This window comes from Sus scrofa, chromosome 1 (genome assembly GCF_000003025.6).
Source record: "Sus scrofa isolate TJ Tabasco breed Duroc chromosome 1, Sscrofa11.1, whole genome shotgun sequence".
NCBI classification, from domain to species: Eukaryota; Metazoa; Chordata; class Mammalia; order Artiodactyla; family Suidae; genus Sus; species Sus scrofa.
The window spans coordinates 49853464-49872781 of record NC_010443.5 but is presented as its reverse complement, the minus strand read 5'-3'; the positions used below and the strand labels follow the sequence as shown (position 1 = coordinate 49872781).

The 19318-nt window shown below is 36.2% G+C and overlaps 1 protein-coding gene across 1 annotated transcript in view; it reads left to right on the top strand.

Moving 5' to 3' along the window:
* Positions 1–3598, top strand: part of LMBRD1 (LMBR1 domain containing 1) — a 108801-nt gene extending 105203 nt beyond the window's left edge. The window contains exons 15-16 of the mRNA XM_013992625.2: positions 1912–2003; positions 2141–3598. Coding sequence (XP_013848079.2) covers positions 1912–2003; positions 2141–2257 — 209 coding nt within the window. The 3' untranslated portion in view covers positions 2258–3598. The remainder of the gene's footprint in view (positions 1–1911; positions 2004–2140) is intronic.

Genomic DNA, 19318 nt, shown 5'->3' with positions numbered 1-19318 from the left:
ACTAGAGAGACAGAAAAATAATGAACATGTCCTGAGTGGTCGTGATACTAACACCTTTGTGATCATTTTCCTTACTACTAATGGACACATGGTAATCTTATAAAATCTTAAGATTAGTTTTTATTGCCATCATTTGAACTGCTCTTGAAAATTATATTCTTTATCGTGGATTTGGTTATACTTTGAAGAAGCAAAAAGAAGAAAATTAATATCAGCTGCCACTTTGCAAACTTCTTTTAGTCTTTAGAATGACCCTGGAGGGAAATAATGGTGATGTCTCCATTTGATGAGCACACAGTCTCAGGGGTTCAGATTTGACCCTTCACATGGCAAAGAGGTGGCCAAATGCTACTTGATACAAGTCTATCAAAGACCAGAGTCTGGATTTGGCTCGCCATGCTGGACATTTAAGTTATACTTTAATTTTCAAGACACATTCAAGCGTCTTGTTTTGACATCCTTGGAATCTTGTCAGATTTGAGTTAAAAGAAATTAGAAAATGTATGATTTAGCAATATGATTTTTAAATGAAATACCTCCTTTTTTAAAAATTTAGTTTAACTTCAACAGCATATTGAAGATGAATGCCAGGTGTTCTGATGGGTACTTTGGAATACTCAGGCTAATCTCATGGAAAAGTGACAAGCTGAATAGGTTACATTACCAGGAAGTATGGTCTTTAATAGAGGCGAGATAAAACATGGAGAGAGTGAATGACCAGTGGCTCTCCTGTCAGGGGGTCTCGTCTGCTGGCCTGAGCTCCCAGGGCCTAGTGTCAGGCTATAATCGTGGGTGCCAGTAATTGCAGGAGAGGAGAGAAACATTTCTTCCATGCCTGCTGCTTGACACCTTTTTGGTTTTTCTTACGAAGCTCTGAATATTCCTTCTAGACTTTTCTATTAAGAAGGAGACCAGAGAATATGAAGGGGCTCTGGAGGGCTCAGTAGGTCAGCATTCAGGTGGCTGTCCCTGCTTGTGAGAGGCAGGGTTGCCTCCTTGTTGAATAGCATGTTTTCCTGCCAGAAGCAGAGACTGCTTTGTCCAGCTTGGTGTTGAGCTGTTCAGAAGGAAATGCTGAACTACAGGGAAAGGGATGGGAGTATTGGGATAAAATATAACCTAAATCTACTTTTCAGAAGTCCAGGTGACAAATGGTTTTAATAAACTAGTATATCCTCAGTCGTCATTTACTAGGTATATGCCAGTCTATATAAAGGACTTTGTAAATGAATGGAAATAATGTATTTGTATAAAATAGTATGGGGTCTCACACAAATATCAAATAACCAGTCTGCCACTTTCTCTTCAAGAGTTACTCCTTTTTTGAAGGAGAAAAATAAATGATTTCTTTTGAAATTCAAGCTATAATGCTTCTAAAGTTCAGACAGTAAGCAAATTGGTAAATAATGATTTTTGTATTTCTTTCAAAGCAGCAGACATCTTTTTAATAGCACTTTTTTCAATAGCACTTTTTTCATTTTTTTAAAGTTTCATTGAAGTGTAGTTGATTTACAGTGTTGTGATAATTTTCCATGGCGTTTTTGAGAAGAAAAAAAACCCTCAAATCTCTCAAGTGAGCTATCCTGAGAGATTTTCTTCTTTTATTCTGTCATTCTTCATCAGGAAAACTTTGTTTTGTTTTAGGACATGTCCGGCACTCCAAGTTAAAATGTTTCTTCTAGTTCAAATACAGCTAATTAGCCAATGTCATTTTTTATACCTAAGTATTAGTTGATAATTTAAACTATATTTTGGTGATTGAAAAGAGTGGGCTTTGGAGATAGAAATAGGATTGAAAACTAGGTCTAACACTGATAATTCATTTTGTGTTAATAACCTTTTATGTAAAGTATTAATAGCCTATTTAAAGAGAGACACTGTCTTACCTTAGTCCTTTATTTGCTTTTATAGATCAATGTACTGTCACCCGGACATACCTGTTCCTTCACAAGTTCTGGTTCTTTAGTGCTGCCTACTATTTTGGTAACTGGGCCTTTCTTGGGGTAAGTACAGGTGTCCCAAGGATCCTTTGACCCTTAGTGGCCTGTTTGTATCCCAGTAATGGCATTGATGTTAAATTCGGTACTTTCTGAATGACTTCAGATTTGAGAAATAACCTATAGCTTGTTTACACTTATAGGTGTTCGTGATTGGGTTGATCGTATCCTGTTGTAAAGGGAAGAAATCGGTCATTGAAGGAGTGGATGAGGATGACTCAGACCTAAGTGATGATGAGCCCTCCATCTATTCTGTCTGACTGCCTCTCTGGTACGGGTTTTACAAAGCTGACTATTTCTTGTGTATTTTTAAAGTGTCAAACTAACATTAGGATGAACTGACTAGCTTTCATCAAAAATGGGAGCATGGCTATTAAAAAACTATATTTTTTATGTTTTCTGAAGTAATGTTATTGTATCATAGATTAACATTTAAATTGCTATAATAATACTGTGTAAATATAAAACTACTGGCTTTGTGAGGGAATGTGGAAATTTTTTTTCTAGTGTGTAATATAATAGTGATGAATTGATTAAAAATCTTCCAGAAGTAATATTCCCTTTTGTCACTTTGTAAAAATGTAATAAATCACTCATATTTGTGCCTTTGGGTCTCTATAGAGTAATGTGGAATTTTCAAGTGTCTATATCTGATTTCTAAAAATAATATTTATAATAGAGCTGATAAATAAATATTACTCCCCAATACAGCTTGTTTTCTATTTTATACATTAAATCATTAGTGCCATTGAAATAGATTTCATGACTAAATTTCAAGGCTACATGTTGCACTAATAAAACCATGGCATTCCAAGATGTATTATATTTAAAGATAATTATCCATTAGCTATCTTATCACCTCTACAGTGTTAAAGACACATACATTTTTGTAGGTTGCTAACCTTAAAATTTGTATGCCAGCATAAATGGGAGTATTGTCAATAATAGCTAATGCTGGGAAAAAAATCAATGTTCTAATCAGTATAAGATATATGACATGTTTTGGCTTTTAAAAATATTGTTCTCATTCTAAAGATTTAGAATTTGCCAAAGATATAGGGAAAGCTATATAATTATTGATTGGCTATTTTGTATTCATTCTAGAAGGTGAGAGATCATCACAAGTAATATCCAAGCTTACTACCACAGGCAAATTAGAACTCATAAAAAGCACATATTATGATCCTTGAAATAAAATAACCATTAAGTATCTGAAAAAAACTTAGGCATTAACAACCACCTCCCACTTAATTCTTCTCTGCCTTAATTTTTGTGCCACTTTGGGGTTCTGATTCTTTGTCTGTCTTGGTAGACCTTTGCACCCCTTCATGTTTGGCACCCTTTAATAGTATTCACCAAGATCCATCCCCTTGTATTCTTATTTCACATTTTCTTTCTGGTCAATCTCACATACCCTTGGCTCCACCTATGTTATTCTTAAGCTGCAAACTTTTACTTCTTTGTTAACTAGAAATTACTACTTCAATTACAGCATGTTGATAATTGAACTTCTCATTTTTTTCTGGGCATATCAAGCCTCCTCCCATATTCATTTTTTGACAAATGGCTCCAGCTCATACATGATTGCCGAAACAAACAAACAAACAAAAAAAAAAATCAAGCAGACCTCCTTATCTCCTGTGTATACTTGACATATCACCAATCTGATTTCTACTTAACTATCCTTCTATTTCTCCCCTCTTTTCTGCACTTACTGTGTTATGGCTGAATTGTACCCACTCCCCCCCCCCCATTTTTTTTTTCTTCTATGTTGAAGTCCTAACCCCTAGTAACTGGGAGTCTGACTATATTTGGAGATAGGGTCTTTAAAGAGGTAACTAGGTGGAAGCCTAAACCAGTATGACTGGTGCACTTATAAGAAGAGGAAGAGACATCAGGAACATTCATGCACAGAGGAAAGGCCATGTGAGGATCTATCTGCAGGCCAGTGAGAGGCCTCTGGAAAGCCCAACCCTGCCAAACACCTTGTTCTTGGGCTTCCAGCCTCTAGAACTGTGAGACAATAAGTTTCAATTGTTTAAGGCCCCCAGCCTGTGGTATTTTGTTATAGCAGCCTCAGCCTTCTGATAACACTGATTGTTAATTTCCTCACTGGGCTTTCTGCCAAGTCCCAGCTTCTGTCAATTTTTCCTCACAAATAAAAATACAAATTAGATGATGTCATTTCTTTGCTCTGAAAAAATTTCCATTATTTTAAAGTGAAATCTATGAGCTTTCATATGATATCTAAGACCTTTCTGGTCTTTGTCTTATTTATCCAGTTTTCTCTGTCATCTTCATAGTTTATGTGAGCCAGATTCACAGATGTCTCACCATTATCCACACAGCTCTGATTTCTTATATCTCCACTCTGTTGAAAGGTGCTTTCTGCTTATGACGCCCTTCCCTTTTGAATCCTAAGAGAATCCTCATTCTTAATCCCAGCTGTGACATTATCTCATCAGGTACCCCTCCCCTGAGTTTTCCAGGCAATTAGGCATTGTCTTATCCCTGCTCACATGACTCCCTGTACAGTGTGTTGTGGTTATTGCCTTCAGGTCTGCTTCCTCTGTAATGCAAGTCCTTGAATGTGCATCGTTTTTTCACCTCCTATCCTAGTGCCAGAATAGCTCCAGGCACATAGAAAGCACTCAGTTGACAGGCAGATTTGCTAATAAGCTTTAGGGGAGAGGAATCTAGATGGAGGTAGGGAAGGACATGGAGCTCACCTTCTTCCTCCTTCTCCAACAAATACATGAAAAATATATCTACATATAAGACAATTATCACAGAATACCTACTGAACACTGGCAGAATACCTGATGCCCCAAATAACAAGGATCTCTAGGTAACTGGGTAGAACAAAAGGAATCAGACTGGAACCTGCGGCCCTATGAGGAAGCTGTGAAAGAGGACAGGTTCCCACACCCTGAAAAGCCTCTTCGCTAGTGAGATCAGTCAGGACAGAAGGGAAGCCTCAGAACCTGGAGGAGAAACAGCAGCCTATCTTCAACAGGCAGAACAGATATAACTGCACAGATGGTCTGCGCCACTGCCCTGTTTTCCCCAGACTAAGACACATATCTGCTGGTGTAGCTGGAGGCAGGGTGCTGAAACTCAGGCTCCATAAGACCCAGGGAGAGGACTAAGGTTGGCTTTATGGAGACAGCCTGAAAGGGCTGCAGTCAGGTATGGCCATAACCCATGGGTGTACCTGGAACAAGCCCAGGCCCATGTTGAAAGTGAAGCTCCATTACAGGGCACACAAAGGTAGGAGTGGGCCCCACGATAGCAGCCTCTTTCTCCATACCCTCTCAGCTGGCATAGTGCCACCCCTGCAAACTCCAGGAGGACAGAAGTGCCAGTGGATTGCCCACATGCAGAGATGGGGCTAAAATCAGAGCTAAGCTACAGGGATCATGACACTTAGGAAGCAGGGCTAAAATCTGAGCCCTTGCCACAGAGCAGTGCAACTCTAGGATTTACACCACCACCACCAGCCTTGTAAACTCAGTGCCTGTGGGACATCTGGTCAATAGGTTCTCCTGTGACTTGGATAGGCTTAGCCTTAGCAGCTGTGGGATTAAAGGACCCACACATGTGGAGACAGGGCCAGGGTCTGGGCTGATTACATAGCTCACACGACAAGTCTAGGTATGCAACTGCTGCGGTCTTAGTACTGACTTAAGTGGATCTATGCCTGTGGGTCTGTGCTGGTGGCTTTGTGAACATAGTGCCTGAGGACCCCAGGGCTGATTATCAACATTCCCGTGGTTGAAATGAGACTGAGGGCAGTGACAATAGTGTCCTGTGTGAGCCCACACAACAGGTGACTCTACAGAGTGCACTCCCAGGAGGAAATCTCCAGCAAAGGAATATTCAGTGGCTCCTCTCCCAGTGGGAGTGCTTCAGTCAGGCCTACCTCACACCAAAGCACAGAAACAGATCAAAGGGCTTCTACTCCAAAAACTAGTGAGTAGACCTTGTCCCACAACATAGCAGTGATAACCACAGAGCAAAGATGAGGCCCCTCAGTGTAGGCTTTGGTCATCACAGCACTAGAACCAGCATACACCTACAAAAGACATGACAGGCAACCACACTAAATTAAAAAGAGAACTCACACCAAAAAATATTAGACTCAAGCAGACTACACAGAAACAGTCCCATGTAAAAGCCAGCCCTTCAAAGCCACAGTAGATAACTTTCTCCTAAACTCAAAGAACAAAAGAAATATAAATGAAGATATACTCCTAATTAAAAGATCAAGAGAAATACCCTGAGAAGAAAAAATGAAACAGACCACTTCAGTCTAATAATTCAAAAAGGAGAATGAAAATACTGAAGGAATTAAAAAGGGTATTGATAGAAATATAGATTAATACTAAAAAGGAACTAGAGGAGTTCCTGGTGTGGCTCAGTGGTTAACGAATCTGACTAGGAACAATGAGGTTGCAGGTTTGATCCCTGGTCTTGCTCAGTGGGTTAAGGATCCAGCATTGCCATGAGCTGTGGTGTAGGTTGCAGATGCAGTTTGGATCTGGTGTTGCTGTGGCTGTGGCATAGGCTGGTGGCTACAGCTTCAATTAGACCCCTAGCCTGGGAACCTCCATATGCCACAAGTGTGACCCCGGAAAAAACAAACAAACAAAAAAAAACAAACTAGAAACTATAAAGGGGAGCCAATTAAAATTAGAAAACTCACTTGCAAAGTGAAAACTAAAGGCAATGATTAGCAGATCGAATAGTGGATAAGAACAAATAATACAGAATATAGAATAATGGAAATCAATCGGAAATATAGGATAATATAAAGCATGTCAATCTATGCATAATAGGAATACCAGAATGAAAAGAAAGAGGAGGGAATCCAAAATGTATTTGAAGGAATTACGGCTGAAAACTTCTTAAACCTTCAGATATTCAGGTACAGGAATCACAGAGGGTCCCAAACAAGATGGACCCAAACAGAGCTATACCAAGACATGATTAAAGTGGCAAAAGTGAAAAAGAGAGGATGTTAAAGGCCACAACAGAAAAACAGAGTTAACTACAAAGGAACTCCCAAAGGCTATTAGCTGATTACAGAAACTTTTGCAGACCAAAGAGAATGGCAAGACATATTCAAAATCCTGCAAGGAATATTCTATGCAGCAAGCTTATCTTTTTTTTTTTTTTTTTGTCTTTTTAGGGCCACACCTACAGCATATGGAGATTCCTGGGCAAGTGGGGGTCAAATTAGAGCCATAGTCATGCCTGTGCCACAGCCACAGCAATGCTAGATCCAAGCCGCATCTGCAACCTACACTGTAGCTTGTGGCAGTGCTGGATCCTTAACCCACTGAGTGAGCCCAGGGGTTGAACCTGCATCCTCATGTTATTAGTTTGGTTCTTAACCCACTGAGACACAATGGGAACTCCAAGCTTATCATTTATAATAGAAGAAGAGATAAATGATTTCTTAAACAAGCAATAATTTCTTAATACATGAATACTGACAGTTCCCTTCGTGGCTCAAAAGTTAACAAACCCAACAAGGATCCATGAGGATGTGGGTTCGATCCCTGGCCTCACTCAGTAAGTTAAGGATCCAGCATTACCATGAGCTGTGGTGTAGTTCACAGATGTGGCTTGGATCTGGTGTGGCTGTGGCTGTGGCCAGCAGCTGTAGCTCTGATTCAACACCTAGCCTGGGAACTTTCATATGCCATGGGTGAGACCCTAAAAAGCCAAAAAAAAAAAAAAAAAAAAAAAAAAAAAGACTACATCAATACTAAACCTATCTTAAAAGAAATGTTGAAAGGTCTTCTCTAATGAAAAAGCAACAAGAATGTACAGTAAAGAGAAAATCACAATTGGAATGTAAATCACTTAAATAAGCCACTACACAGATTTTTTAAAAAGTCAAAACATTTTTGTGAAAGCAATGATAGTCACAATGAACAGCAAAAGGATCAACATGAAGATGGACATTAGAATCAAAATGTTGGTGAAGGTCAATAAAAACAAAGACTTTTTTCTTTTTTTAGAATGTATTTGAAAGTATATAGGAAGGGGGTACCACACTTGAAACACAAGGTAACCACAAATTAAAAACATAATCATGAAAAAAAAAAAAAAGGAAAATGAGCATAATACAAAAGGAAATTATCAAACCACAATAGTGACAACAGAAAAAGAAAGGAGCAAAGGAGAAATACAATATAAACTGAAAAGCAAAGCTTAAAATGGCAATAAATACATATCTATTGATAATTGCCTTAAATATCAATGAACCAAAGGCTACAATTAAAAGTCAGAATGGCAGATAGGATTTAAAAACAAGAGCCTATAATATACTGTCTATAAGCCACACACTTTAGGGCATAGGACAGACATAGATTGAAAGTGAGGAAATGGGAAAAGATATTTCAAGCAAGCAGAAATGACAAGAAAGCAGGGTGATGCAATATTCATATCAGACAATATAAACAAATACTAATGGACATAGTGGGAAAATTGATGGAATACAATAATAGTAGAAGACTTCAGCACCCTGGAATTAACTTAGAAATCAACTGCAGGAAAAGAATTGAGAAAAAAGCAGTTACATGGAGATTAATCAATATGCTACTAAAAGAAAAAAATGGGTCAATGATGAAGTCAAAGAGGAAATTTAAAAGTACATTGAAATAAATGACAATGAAAAAAAATCTATGTAAAATATATGGCATTCAGCAAAAGCAATTCTTAGAGGGAAATTCATAGCGATACAGGGCTTGAAAAAAAAGAAAAACAGAAAAACTCAAATAAACAACCTAATCTACCACCTAAAATAATTAGAAAAAAGAACAAACAAAGTTCAGCAGAAGGAAAAAAATACGAAGATCAGAGAGGAAATAAACTAGAGATTAAAAAAAAAAGAAAAAAGAAATACAACTAAGAATTTGTTCTTTGAAAGGGTAAATAAAATTGACAAACCTCTGGCCAGTTTTACAAAGAAGGAAAGATGGAGTATTCAAAAAGATAAAATAAGAAATGAAAGAGGAGAAATAGCAACTAATACCAAAGAAATACAAAAAAAACACAACAAAAAAACCAAAAAATAAGAGAATACAATGAACTGCTATATGTCAGCAAATTCACCAACCCAGAAGAAATGGACAAGTTTCTAGAAACATGCAGTTCCCCAAAACTGAGTCAAGAAAAAATAGATACAACCTTCGAAGATTGAACAAGGGAAAAATAGAAAGGAAAAAAATGAATAGACCAATCACAAGTACTGAAATTGAAACAGTGATTACAAAACTTCCAACAAACAAACGTCCAGGACCAGATGGCTTTCACAGGTGAATTCCATCAAACATGTAGAGAAAGGTTAACACCTATGCTTCTGAAACTCTTCCAAAAAATTGCAGAGGGAGGAAAACTCCCAAACTTATTCTATAAATCCACCATCACCTGATGCCAAAATGAGACAAAGATACCACACACAAAAAAATAAAATTATAGGCCAATATCATGGATAAGCAAATGCAAAAAAAAAAAATCCTCAAAGAAATACTAGAAAACTGAATCCAACAATACATTAAAAGGATCATACACCATGACCAAGTGGGGTTTATTCCAAGTATGCAAGGATTATTCAATATCTACAAATTAATCAATGTTACACATTAACAAGCTGAAGAATAAAAAAATCTGATCTTAATAGAAAAACTTTTTAATAAAATTCAACATCAGCTTATAACAATGACTCTCAAAAAAAATGGACATAGATGGAACATATCTCAACATAATAAAGGCCATCTATGACAAGCCCACAACTCACATAATTTTCAATTGTGAAATCCTGAAAAAATTTTCCTAAGATAAGGAACAAGACAAGGATGTTTGTTCTCACCACTTTTATTCAACACTGTTTTGGAAGTCCTAGCTCCAGCAACAGAGAAGAAAAAGAAATAAAAGGAATGCAAATTGGGAAAGAAGTAAAACTGTCATTATCTGCAGATGGCATGATATTAAATATAGAAAATCCTAAAGATGCTATCAGAAAAGTACTAAAGTTCATTGATGAATTTGGTAAAGTTGTAAGATATACAATATACAGAAATCTCTTGCATTTCTATGCACTAACAACAAAAGATCAGAAAGTAAAATTAAGGAAATAGTCCCATTTACCATTCACATCCAAAAGAATGAAATGCCAAGAAATAAAACTACTTAAGGTGGAAAAATACATACTCTGAAAATTGTAGAACACTGATGAAGAAAACTGAAGATGACACAAACAGATGAAAAGAGATGCCATATTCTTGAATTGGAAGAATCAATATACTCAAAATGGCTATACTACTCAGGCAATCTACAGATAGCAAAAGCAATCCTAAGAAAGAAAAACAGCTGGAAGAATCATGCTCCCTAACTTCAGACTATACTACAAAGCAATAGTAATCAAAACAGCATCATACTGACATAGATCAATGAGACAGGATAGCAAGCCCAGAAATAAACCCAGACACCTATTGTCAATTTATCTATGACAAAGGAGGAAAGAATATACAGTAGAGGAAAGACCATAACTTCACTAAGTGGTGCTGGGAAAACTGGACAGTTACATATAAAAGAATGAAATTAGAACACTCTCTAGGAGTCCTGTCATGGCTCAGTGGTTAATGAATCTGACTAGGAACCATGAGGTTGCAGGTTCGATCCCTGGCCTTACTCAGTGGGTTAAGGATCTGGTGTTACCGTGAGCTGTGGTGTAGGTTGCAGATGTGGCTCAGATCCCACGTTGCTGTGGCTCTGGTCTAGGCCGGTGGCTACATCTCCGATTAGACCACTAGCCTGGGAACCTCCATATGCTGTGGTAGCAGTCCTAGAAAAGGCAAAAAGACAAAAAAAAAAAAAAAAAAGAACACTCTCTAACACCATATACAAGAATAAATTCAAAACGGATTAAATATTTAAATGTAAGAGAGGATAACATAAAGCTCATAGAGGAAAACATAGGCAGAACACTCTGACAAATCACAGCAATGACTTTTTGGATCCACATCCTAGAGTAATGAAAATAAAAACAAGAGCAAATAAATCAGACCCAATTAAACTTATAAACTTTTGTACAGTAAAAGAAACCATAAGCAAAACGAAAAGATAACACACAGAATGGGGGAAATTATCTGCAAATGAAGAAATTGACAAGGGATTAATTGACGAGGGATTAATCTCCAAATTACACAAACAACTCATGCAGCCAAATATCAAAAACAAAAACAAAACAAAAAACTCAAATTTCCTAACTGGGTTAAGGATCCAGTTTTGTGCCATGGCTTGGGTCACAGCTGTGGCACAGTTCAATCCCCAGCCCTGGAACTTCCAACTACCATCCATGGCTACAGAAAAAAAAAAAAGAAAGAAAGAAAAGAATAACCATAACTCACACTTAAAACATAAAATGAGAAGTTCTCTTTCGGTGCACTGGGTTAAGGAGCTGGGTTTTCTGCAGCTACGTTGCAGGTCGCAACTATGACACAGGTTCATTCCTTGGCCTGGGAACTTCCACATGCTGTGGGTGCAGCAAAAACAAAAACAAAAAACAAAAAACCAAACAACCCCATCAAAAATGGGTAGAAGATCTAAACAGATATTTCTCCAAAGAAAACATAGAGCTAGTCAAAATTCACATGAAAAGATGCTCAACATCAATATTTCTTAGAGAAATGCAAATCAAAACTACAATGAGGATTTCTGGTCATGGCACAGTGGTTAACGAATCTGACTAGGAACCACGAGATTGTGGGTTAGATCCCTGACCTTGCTCAGTGGCTTAAGGATCTGGCATTGCTGTGAGCTGTGGTGTAGGTCTCAGACGTGGCTCAGATCCTGCATTGCTGTGGCGGTGGCATAGGCCGGCGGCTGCAGCTCCAATTAGACCCCTAGTCTGGGACCCTCCATATGCCATGGGAAGCTGCCTGAGAAAAGGCAAAAAAAAAGACAATAAAAAAATACTACAATGAGTTATTACCTTACACGGTCAGAATGGCCATCGCCCAAAAGTCTACAAATAACAAATACTGGAGAGAGTATGGAGAAAGAAAACACTTCTACATTGTTGGTGGGAATGTAAATTGTACATTTCCACCATGGAAAATAGTATGGAGGTTCCTCAAGAAACTAAAAATAAAATTACCTTATGATCCAGCAATCCCACTCCTGGGTGTATAGCTAAAGAAAACCATAATTGGAAAAGATACATGAACTCCAATATTCACTGCAGCACTATTTACAATAGCCAAGTTCTGGGAGCAACCTAAACATCTGTGGATAGAGAATTGGATAAAGAAATGGTACATATACAATGGAATATTACTTGGCAATTGAAAAGAATGAAATAGTGCCATTTGCAGCAATGTGGATGAACCTAAAGGTTATCATACTAAGTGAAATGTCAGAAAGAGAATGACAAAAATCACATATCACTTTATATGTGGAATCCAAAAAAATATATAAAAATGAACTTATTTACAAAACAGAAATAGATTCACAGACTTTGAAAACAAATTTACAGTTACCAAAAGGCAAAGGTTGGGGGGAAAGATGGATTGGGAACTTGGGATTGGCATATGTAACTATTGCATATTGAATAAATGGTCAAGAAGCACCTGCTATACAGTGCAGAGAAATTTACTCAATATTCCATGACAACCTATAGGGAAATGGCTATGTGTATATGTATAACTGAATCAACTGCTGCACAGCAGAAATTAACATAACATTGTAAATCAGACATACTTCAATTAAATTTTTTTTAAAATAAAAAATAGATAATTTGGACAGGTTGATCACTAGAAATAGAATCTATAATTTAAAAAACTCCCTACAAACTAAGTTCCAGGACCAGATGGCTTCACTAGAGAATTCTACCAAATATACAAAATGCATCTCAAACTAGTCCAAAAGATTGAAGAGGGGGGAATACTCCCAAAGTCATTCTGTAAAGCCATTATCACCCTGATATCAAACCAGATGAAGACACTACAAAAAGTGAATTACAGGGCAATATCTTTGATTTTCAATAAAACAGTAGCAAACCAGATCCAACAACCCAAAACAACACCACAAACCATGACCGAGTTGGATTTACCCTGGGGTCACAAGGATTATTCAATATATACAAATCAACAAATGTGATATACCACCTCAACAAAAGACAAGGCAAAAATCAAATGATTATCTCAATAGATACAGAAAAAGCATTTGATAAAATTCAACATCCATTCATGATAAAAAGTCTTACGAATATGGTATAGTGGGAACATATATTAATATAATAAAAGCTATTTATGACAAACAAATAGCCAATAAGAATACTCAACAGTGAAAAGCTCAAGCCTTCCCACTAAAATCTGGAACAAGACAAGGATACCCACTCTCAACACTTCTATTCAACATAGTATCGAAAGTCCTAGCCACAGTAATCAGACAATAAAAAGAAATAAAACATATCCAAATTGGAAAAGAAGAGGTAAAATTGTCATATGCAGATGATATACTATATATAGAAATTCCTAAAAACTCCATACTAAAACTATTAGAACTGATACATTAATTCAGCAAGGTAGCTGGATAAAAGATTAACATACAAAGTTGGTTGCTTTTTTTAAACTCTTTTAACAATGAAATATTGAATAGGGAAAGCAAAAAAAAAATCCCTTTTAAAATTTCATCAAAAATAAAAATAAAATATTTAGAAATAAGTCTGACATAGGTAGTGAGAGACTATATGCTGAGACCTATAAAATACTGATAAAAGAAACTGAAGATGATTTAAAGAAATCAAAAATTTCCTATTATCTTTCAATAGGAAACATATTATTAAAATTACCATACTACCCAAAACAGCCTACAGATTTAATGCTATTCCGATCAAATTACTCGTAATATTTGTCACAGAACTAGAAAAAATAATCCTAAAATTTATATGGAACCAAAAAAGACCCCAAATTTCCAAAGCTATCTTAAGGAAAATGAACAAACTTGGAAGCATAACCTTCCCAGACTTCAGACAATACTACAAAGCTACGGTAATCAAAACAGCATAGTATTGACACAAAAACAGACATATGGATCAATGGAGCAGAATAGAGAGCCCAAACATAAACCCACATAAATCTTGCACAAAGTTGGCAAGAATAAACAATGGAGAAAAGATGTTTTCTTTAGCAAGTTGTTTTGGGAACTTGGACAACCAGAAGAAAATCAAATTAGAACGCATCATTATACCATGCACAAAAATAAACTCAAAATGGCTTAAAGACTTAAATATATGGTATGATACCATAAAACTCCTAAACTAGAACATGGCCAAAATATTCTCTGATATAAGTGGTACCAATGTTTTCTTATGTTAGTCTCCCAAGGTGATAGAAATAAGAGGAAAAATAAACAAATGGGACCCTATCAAACTTACAAGCTTTTGCAAAGGAAAGGAAACCATAAACAAAACAAAAAACCCATAGACTGGGAGAAAATATTTGCAAATGATTGAAAGACAATTTCACATCAATTTAATTTCCAATCTATGCAAACAGCTCATACAAGTAAATAACAACAGCAATGAAAAAAAAAATCAAAAAATGGGTAGATCTAAAATAGACATTTCTCCAAAAAAGACATACAGATGACAAATAGGCACATGAAAAAATGCTTAACATCACTCATTATTAGAGAAATTCAAATCAAAACTATAATGAGGTGCCATAAAAATGGCCATCATTAAGAAGTCTGCAATTTTAAAAAATGATACAAATGAACTTATTTACAAAACAGACTCACAGACTATGAAAACAAATGTACAGTTAAAAAAGCAGGATGGACTTGAGGTTTGAGAATGGAAAATGCACACTTTGTATGTGGAATGGATGTTCAATGGGAACTTTCTGTATAGCACAGGAAATCTGCTAAGTGTTCTATTAATTTATATGGGAATTGGTATATGTATATATGGCTGAATCACTTAGCTGTAGAGCAGAAATTAACACATAATTGTAAATAAACTATACTTCAGTAAAATAAAACTTAAAAAATAATGTATGCATATGTGTGGCTGGGTCACTTTGCTGTATAGCAGAAATTGAAGGAACATTGTAAATCAACTATGCTTTAATAAAAAAAATTAAAGTCTACAAATAACAAATACTAGTTGGGTTATGGAGAAAAGGGAACCTTCCTACACTCTTGATGGAAATGTAAATTGATATAGCCACTATGGAGAAGAGTGTGGAGGTTCCTCAAAAAATTAAAAATAGAGTTACCATATTCAGCAGTCTTGCTCCTGGGCATATATCTGATAAAATCATAATTTGAAAAGAGACATGCACCTCAATATTCATTGCAGCACTATTTACAATAGCCAAGACATGGAAGCAACCTAAATGTCTATTGACAGATGAATGGGTAAAGAAGATGTGTTATATACATATACCCAATAGAATACTACTTAGTCATTAAAAAGAATATAATGCCATTTGCAGCAACATGAAAGGACCTAGTCATAAAAAGACAAATACCACATGATTTCACTTATATGTGGAATCCAAAATATGGCACAAATGAACTTATCTACAAAACCAAAACAGACTCACAGAGAACAGACTTGTGGTTGCGAAGGGGGAGGTGGGAGTAGGGGTTGGATGGATTGGGAGTTTGGGACTAGCACATGCAAACTATTATTACAGAATGGATAAACAGCAAGATTCTATTGTATAGCGCAAAAAGCTATATTCAGTATCCCATGATAAATCATTATGGCAAAAGGGGGAAAATCTTTAAGTCTGAGTACATGGCTTATGCCTATATAAACTGCATTTTGATTAAGGGGAATGTATACTTAGCCTATTTGTTAAGATTTATTTGCTACTTAAAATTTTAGAAGTATTATATGTTTATGTTTGTCTTGAAAACTACATGTACACTTCATTAACTGTAGGAATTTTTTGTGTGTTTGTTTTTGTCAAATCAATCTCATAGCTTTTTTTTTTTGCTAGTTGTATTTGTGTATATTTTTTATTAGATTCTAGACATTTGCTTCTTTTTTATTTAGATGTTTAATTTTATTTTTAACAAAGCTTTCCCCCCGTCCCAGTCACATGGAATGACTTTAACTATATTTTCATGAAGCTGATTTAAGTGTTGTGATTTCCACTAATGAATAACATATTTCCTTAGAATTCCTCTGAAAATGTCTAGTTTAGAGATTATCCAGACAATCGCTTTCTAAAACGTCAAGGCCCTCCTGTTCCTTGTAAACTTCAAACAAGTGATTCGTTTAGTCAGCCATGAAGCAGGGTATGGACAAAATGAAGACCCCAGGCCTAACTTCTATCTTCTATGCCAGTATAGCAAAGGAGATGAAAGTGCCTATTGCATTTGAAGAAAAACATGAGCCTTAGGAAAATGATGTGATACAAGGAAAATGTCTGCAGAATATGCTTTTGACTCTTCCATGAATCATCTGTACATGGTTACAGGGACTCATTCTTAGAATTAATCCATAGAGTAAAGCAGGTATTAATTATAGCACTGATGTAAATACCAACCTTAACAATGTAACAAGTTGACAAAATTGGAAGATTGAAGAAGAGTGGAAGAAAACTTAAGGGGAAAATGGTATTAATAGCCTCACTTTACAGGGGATGGCGTGAGAGGGACATGAGGAGTGAAATTGAGATCCTGTGAACAGTAGAGGAAGCAAAGAAGGAATGTATGAGCATATTAAAGTTACAAGGGTACAGGTAACCAATAGAGTTTCACTAGTGATGATAGAACAGTATTGGGAGTGATGGAAGAAAGCGACATGTGGAATTATCTCAAGCAAGTAAAATTATCATAGGAAATCCATAGATATTTAAAATGAATAAACTTTGAGGAATGCATTATAATGTAACAAACATTAAAGATAGATCACGTATTGGTTAAAGGAGAAATTTGATCAAAAGGTAACATAAGTCATTGTGATTATATACAAGTATAACTTTAATTTCCAGGTAGCCAAAATAAAAAGGGAGACAATGATGGATGATTAAATTTATATATTTGATAAAGGGAAGCATTCAAGTTTTGCTGTCAATTTTTCGGACACTAAAATTTAGAAGTTACAGTGTGAATTCTTTTTTTTTTTTTTTGGTCTTTTTGCCTTTTTTCTAGGGCCTCACCTGTGGCACAGGGGTCTAATCAGAGCTGTAGCCACTGGCCTATGCCAGAGCCATAGCAACGTGGGTTCCAAGTCACGTCTGCGACCTACACCACAGCTCATGGCAACACTGGATCCTTAACCCACTGAGCGAGGCCAGGGGTGGAACCTGCAACCTCATGGTTCCCAGTCGGATTTGTTAACCACTGTGCCACGATGGGAACTCCATCGTGAATTCTTAAATATAGAATGTTAACAAGTTTTCGCTAAAAGTTAAATAGGAAGACATATGTAAGGAGACAGAATTTGCAGTGTCCAGTGGAATTCTGGTTAGCTACCAAGAAACCTTGGAATGAATTAGCTTTATGTGTACATCATTTATTCATTCCACTCTGCAAATATCCAAGCTCATGCGTATTCTGGGCATTGGATGGCAATCCTTACTAGGATTGAAGAAAATTGTCCCCATTCTTTGGGAACATGGCCTAGGAATTTGTAGCCAAGTGGCTCTTGGAAGTAACTAGACCTTATCAATATCTGTTAAGGTCGTACGTCTCTGATATCATGAATACACTAAAAACAAAACAAAACAAAACAAACAAACAAACAAAAAAAAAACGCTGTAAGTTAGAGTTAGAATGGAAAATATTCCAACAACTGAAATGCTCACATCTCCAACCCTCAACATATCCTCTCCTGGTATCATAATCAAAAGGCTACTTGATCATGAAACTGAAGTCATGTGAGATGGGTAGCTGTGAGACCATTTCAGGCATTCAGTTATGTTTGGTGAAGTACCCAACTTTCTTCCACAGAAGCTACCTCCAATGTGACCAGATTGCCCAAGATCCCTGGACTGAGTTGTGACCATCCCTAGATCAAGCCCAGGACAGTCCTAGACACACAGTGAATCCTAATTGGCATGTAATTTTGATAGACTTGTAAGTATTGATTATGCTGTACTCTGGATCGAAGAATCATTTTGCCCCACCCTCTCATTCTCTCTCCATAAACACATTTGATTTAGTAAGTTTTATTAAAAACTACCTTATTTCCCTCATTAGCAAGTTCTTGGAAGCATTTCTAGAACTGCTTATAATCTTCAACTGTGATTTCACAGGGAATAGGAAAACTTTCTTCTCAGAACAAAGGCAGTACAATTATATTTCTGTGGAGAACTAAGCTAGTATGGTCACTTGCTGCATGTTTCCCCCATAGATTTATATCTGCTTCAGCCCTACAGTGAAGCTACTAGATGGTACTCAAATCAAGATTGAGCTCTTTGACAAGTATGTGTGTAAACAAACATTTTCTATTGAATTAGTACATTTTGACAGCAGATGAGTAGGCAACAAAGTTAACACTTGAAGAAATTAGGGGACATTTACAATGGCCTTATTTCCACATCAAGAGCTGGGGTATTTGAAGGTCAAGACAGAATGTATACTAAAAGAATCTATTATTTTACTTGTACAAGGATAATTCAATTACCATCCATCTAGCAGCAGAAATCTCATTCTAATATTTAATGTAATTATCTAAAGTTCTCACCAGTTCCAGTTCCACTTTCTACTATATTCATCCAAAGATTTTTAAGAATCTCAAATATGTGTGTGTATAAATATTTACAAACACACATACACATACTATCTCAACTGATGTAAGTGATATGAGATGACATAATTACCCAGCAAAAGAATAATTTATTCTTGTAAGTAAGTTTATTCCTGATGTATAAATAAATGCTGACAAACTGTATCAAGTCTGAAAAGCCTTCTGTACTGAAGAGCTTTAATGATTCATTAATTTGAGCCAATTATTTGAATGCCTAATATGCATCAAACTGCTATGAACTGGAGACATGTAAATGAAAAAACAATATGGCACATGTTCTGAAAAGGTAATTAGAAACCATGGAGAAAGTAAATTCAAAAATAGAGAATTAAAATGATTTAAAAAATTCTACAAAAGAGGTATTACAGAATTCAGTGAAGAGTGGTATCTTAAGCTTATAGAAGGCCTAAGCAAATGCTTACCCAATTATGGGCAAAAAATAGTCCAAACAGAAAGAAACTGGCTTCTGTTTGAGGAATCTATAATAGCTCTAGACAGTGCCAAGGAAGTAATGGTGAGGAGAGTCTTGAAGAGG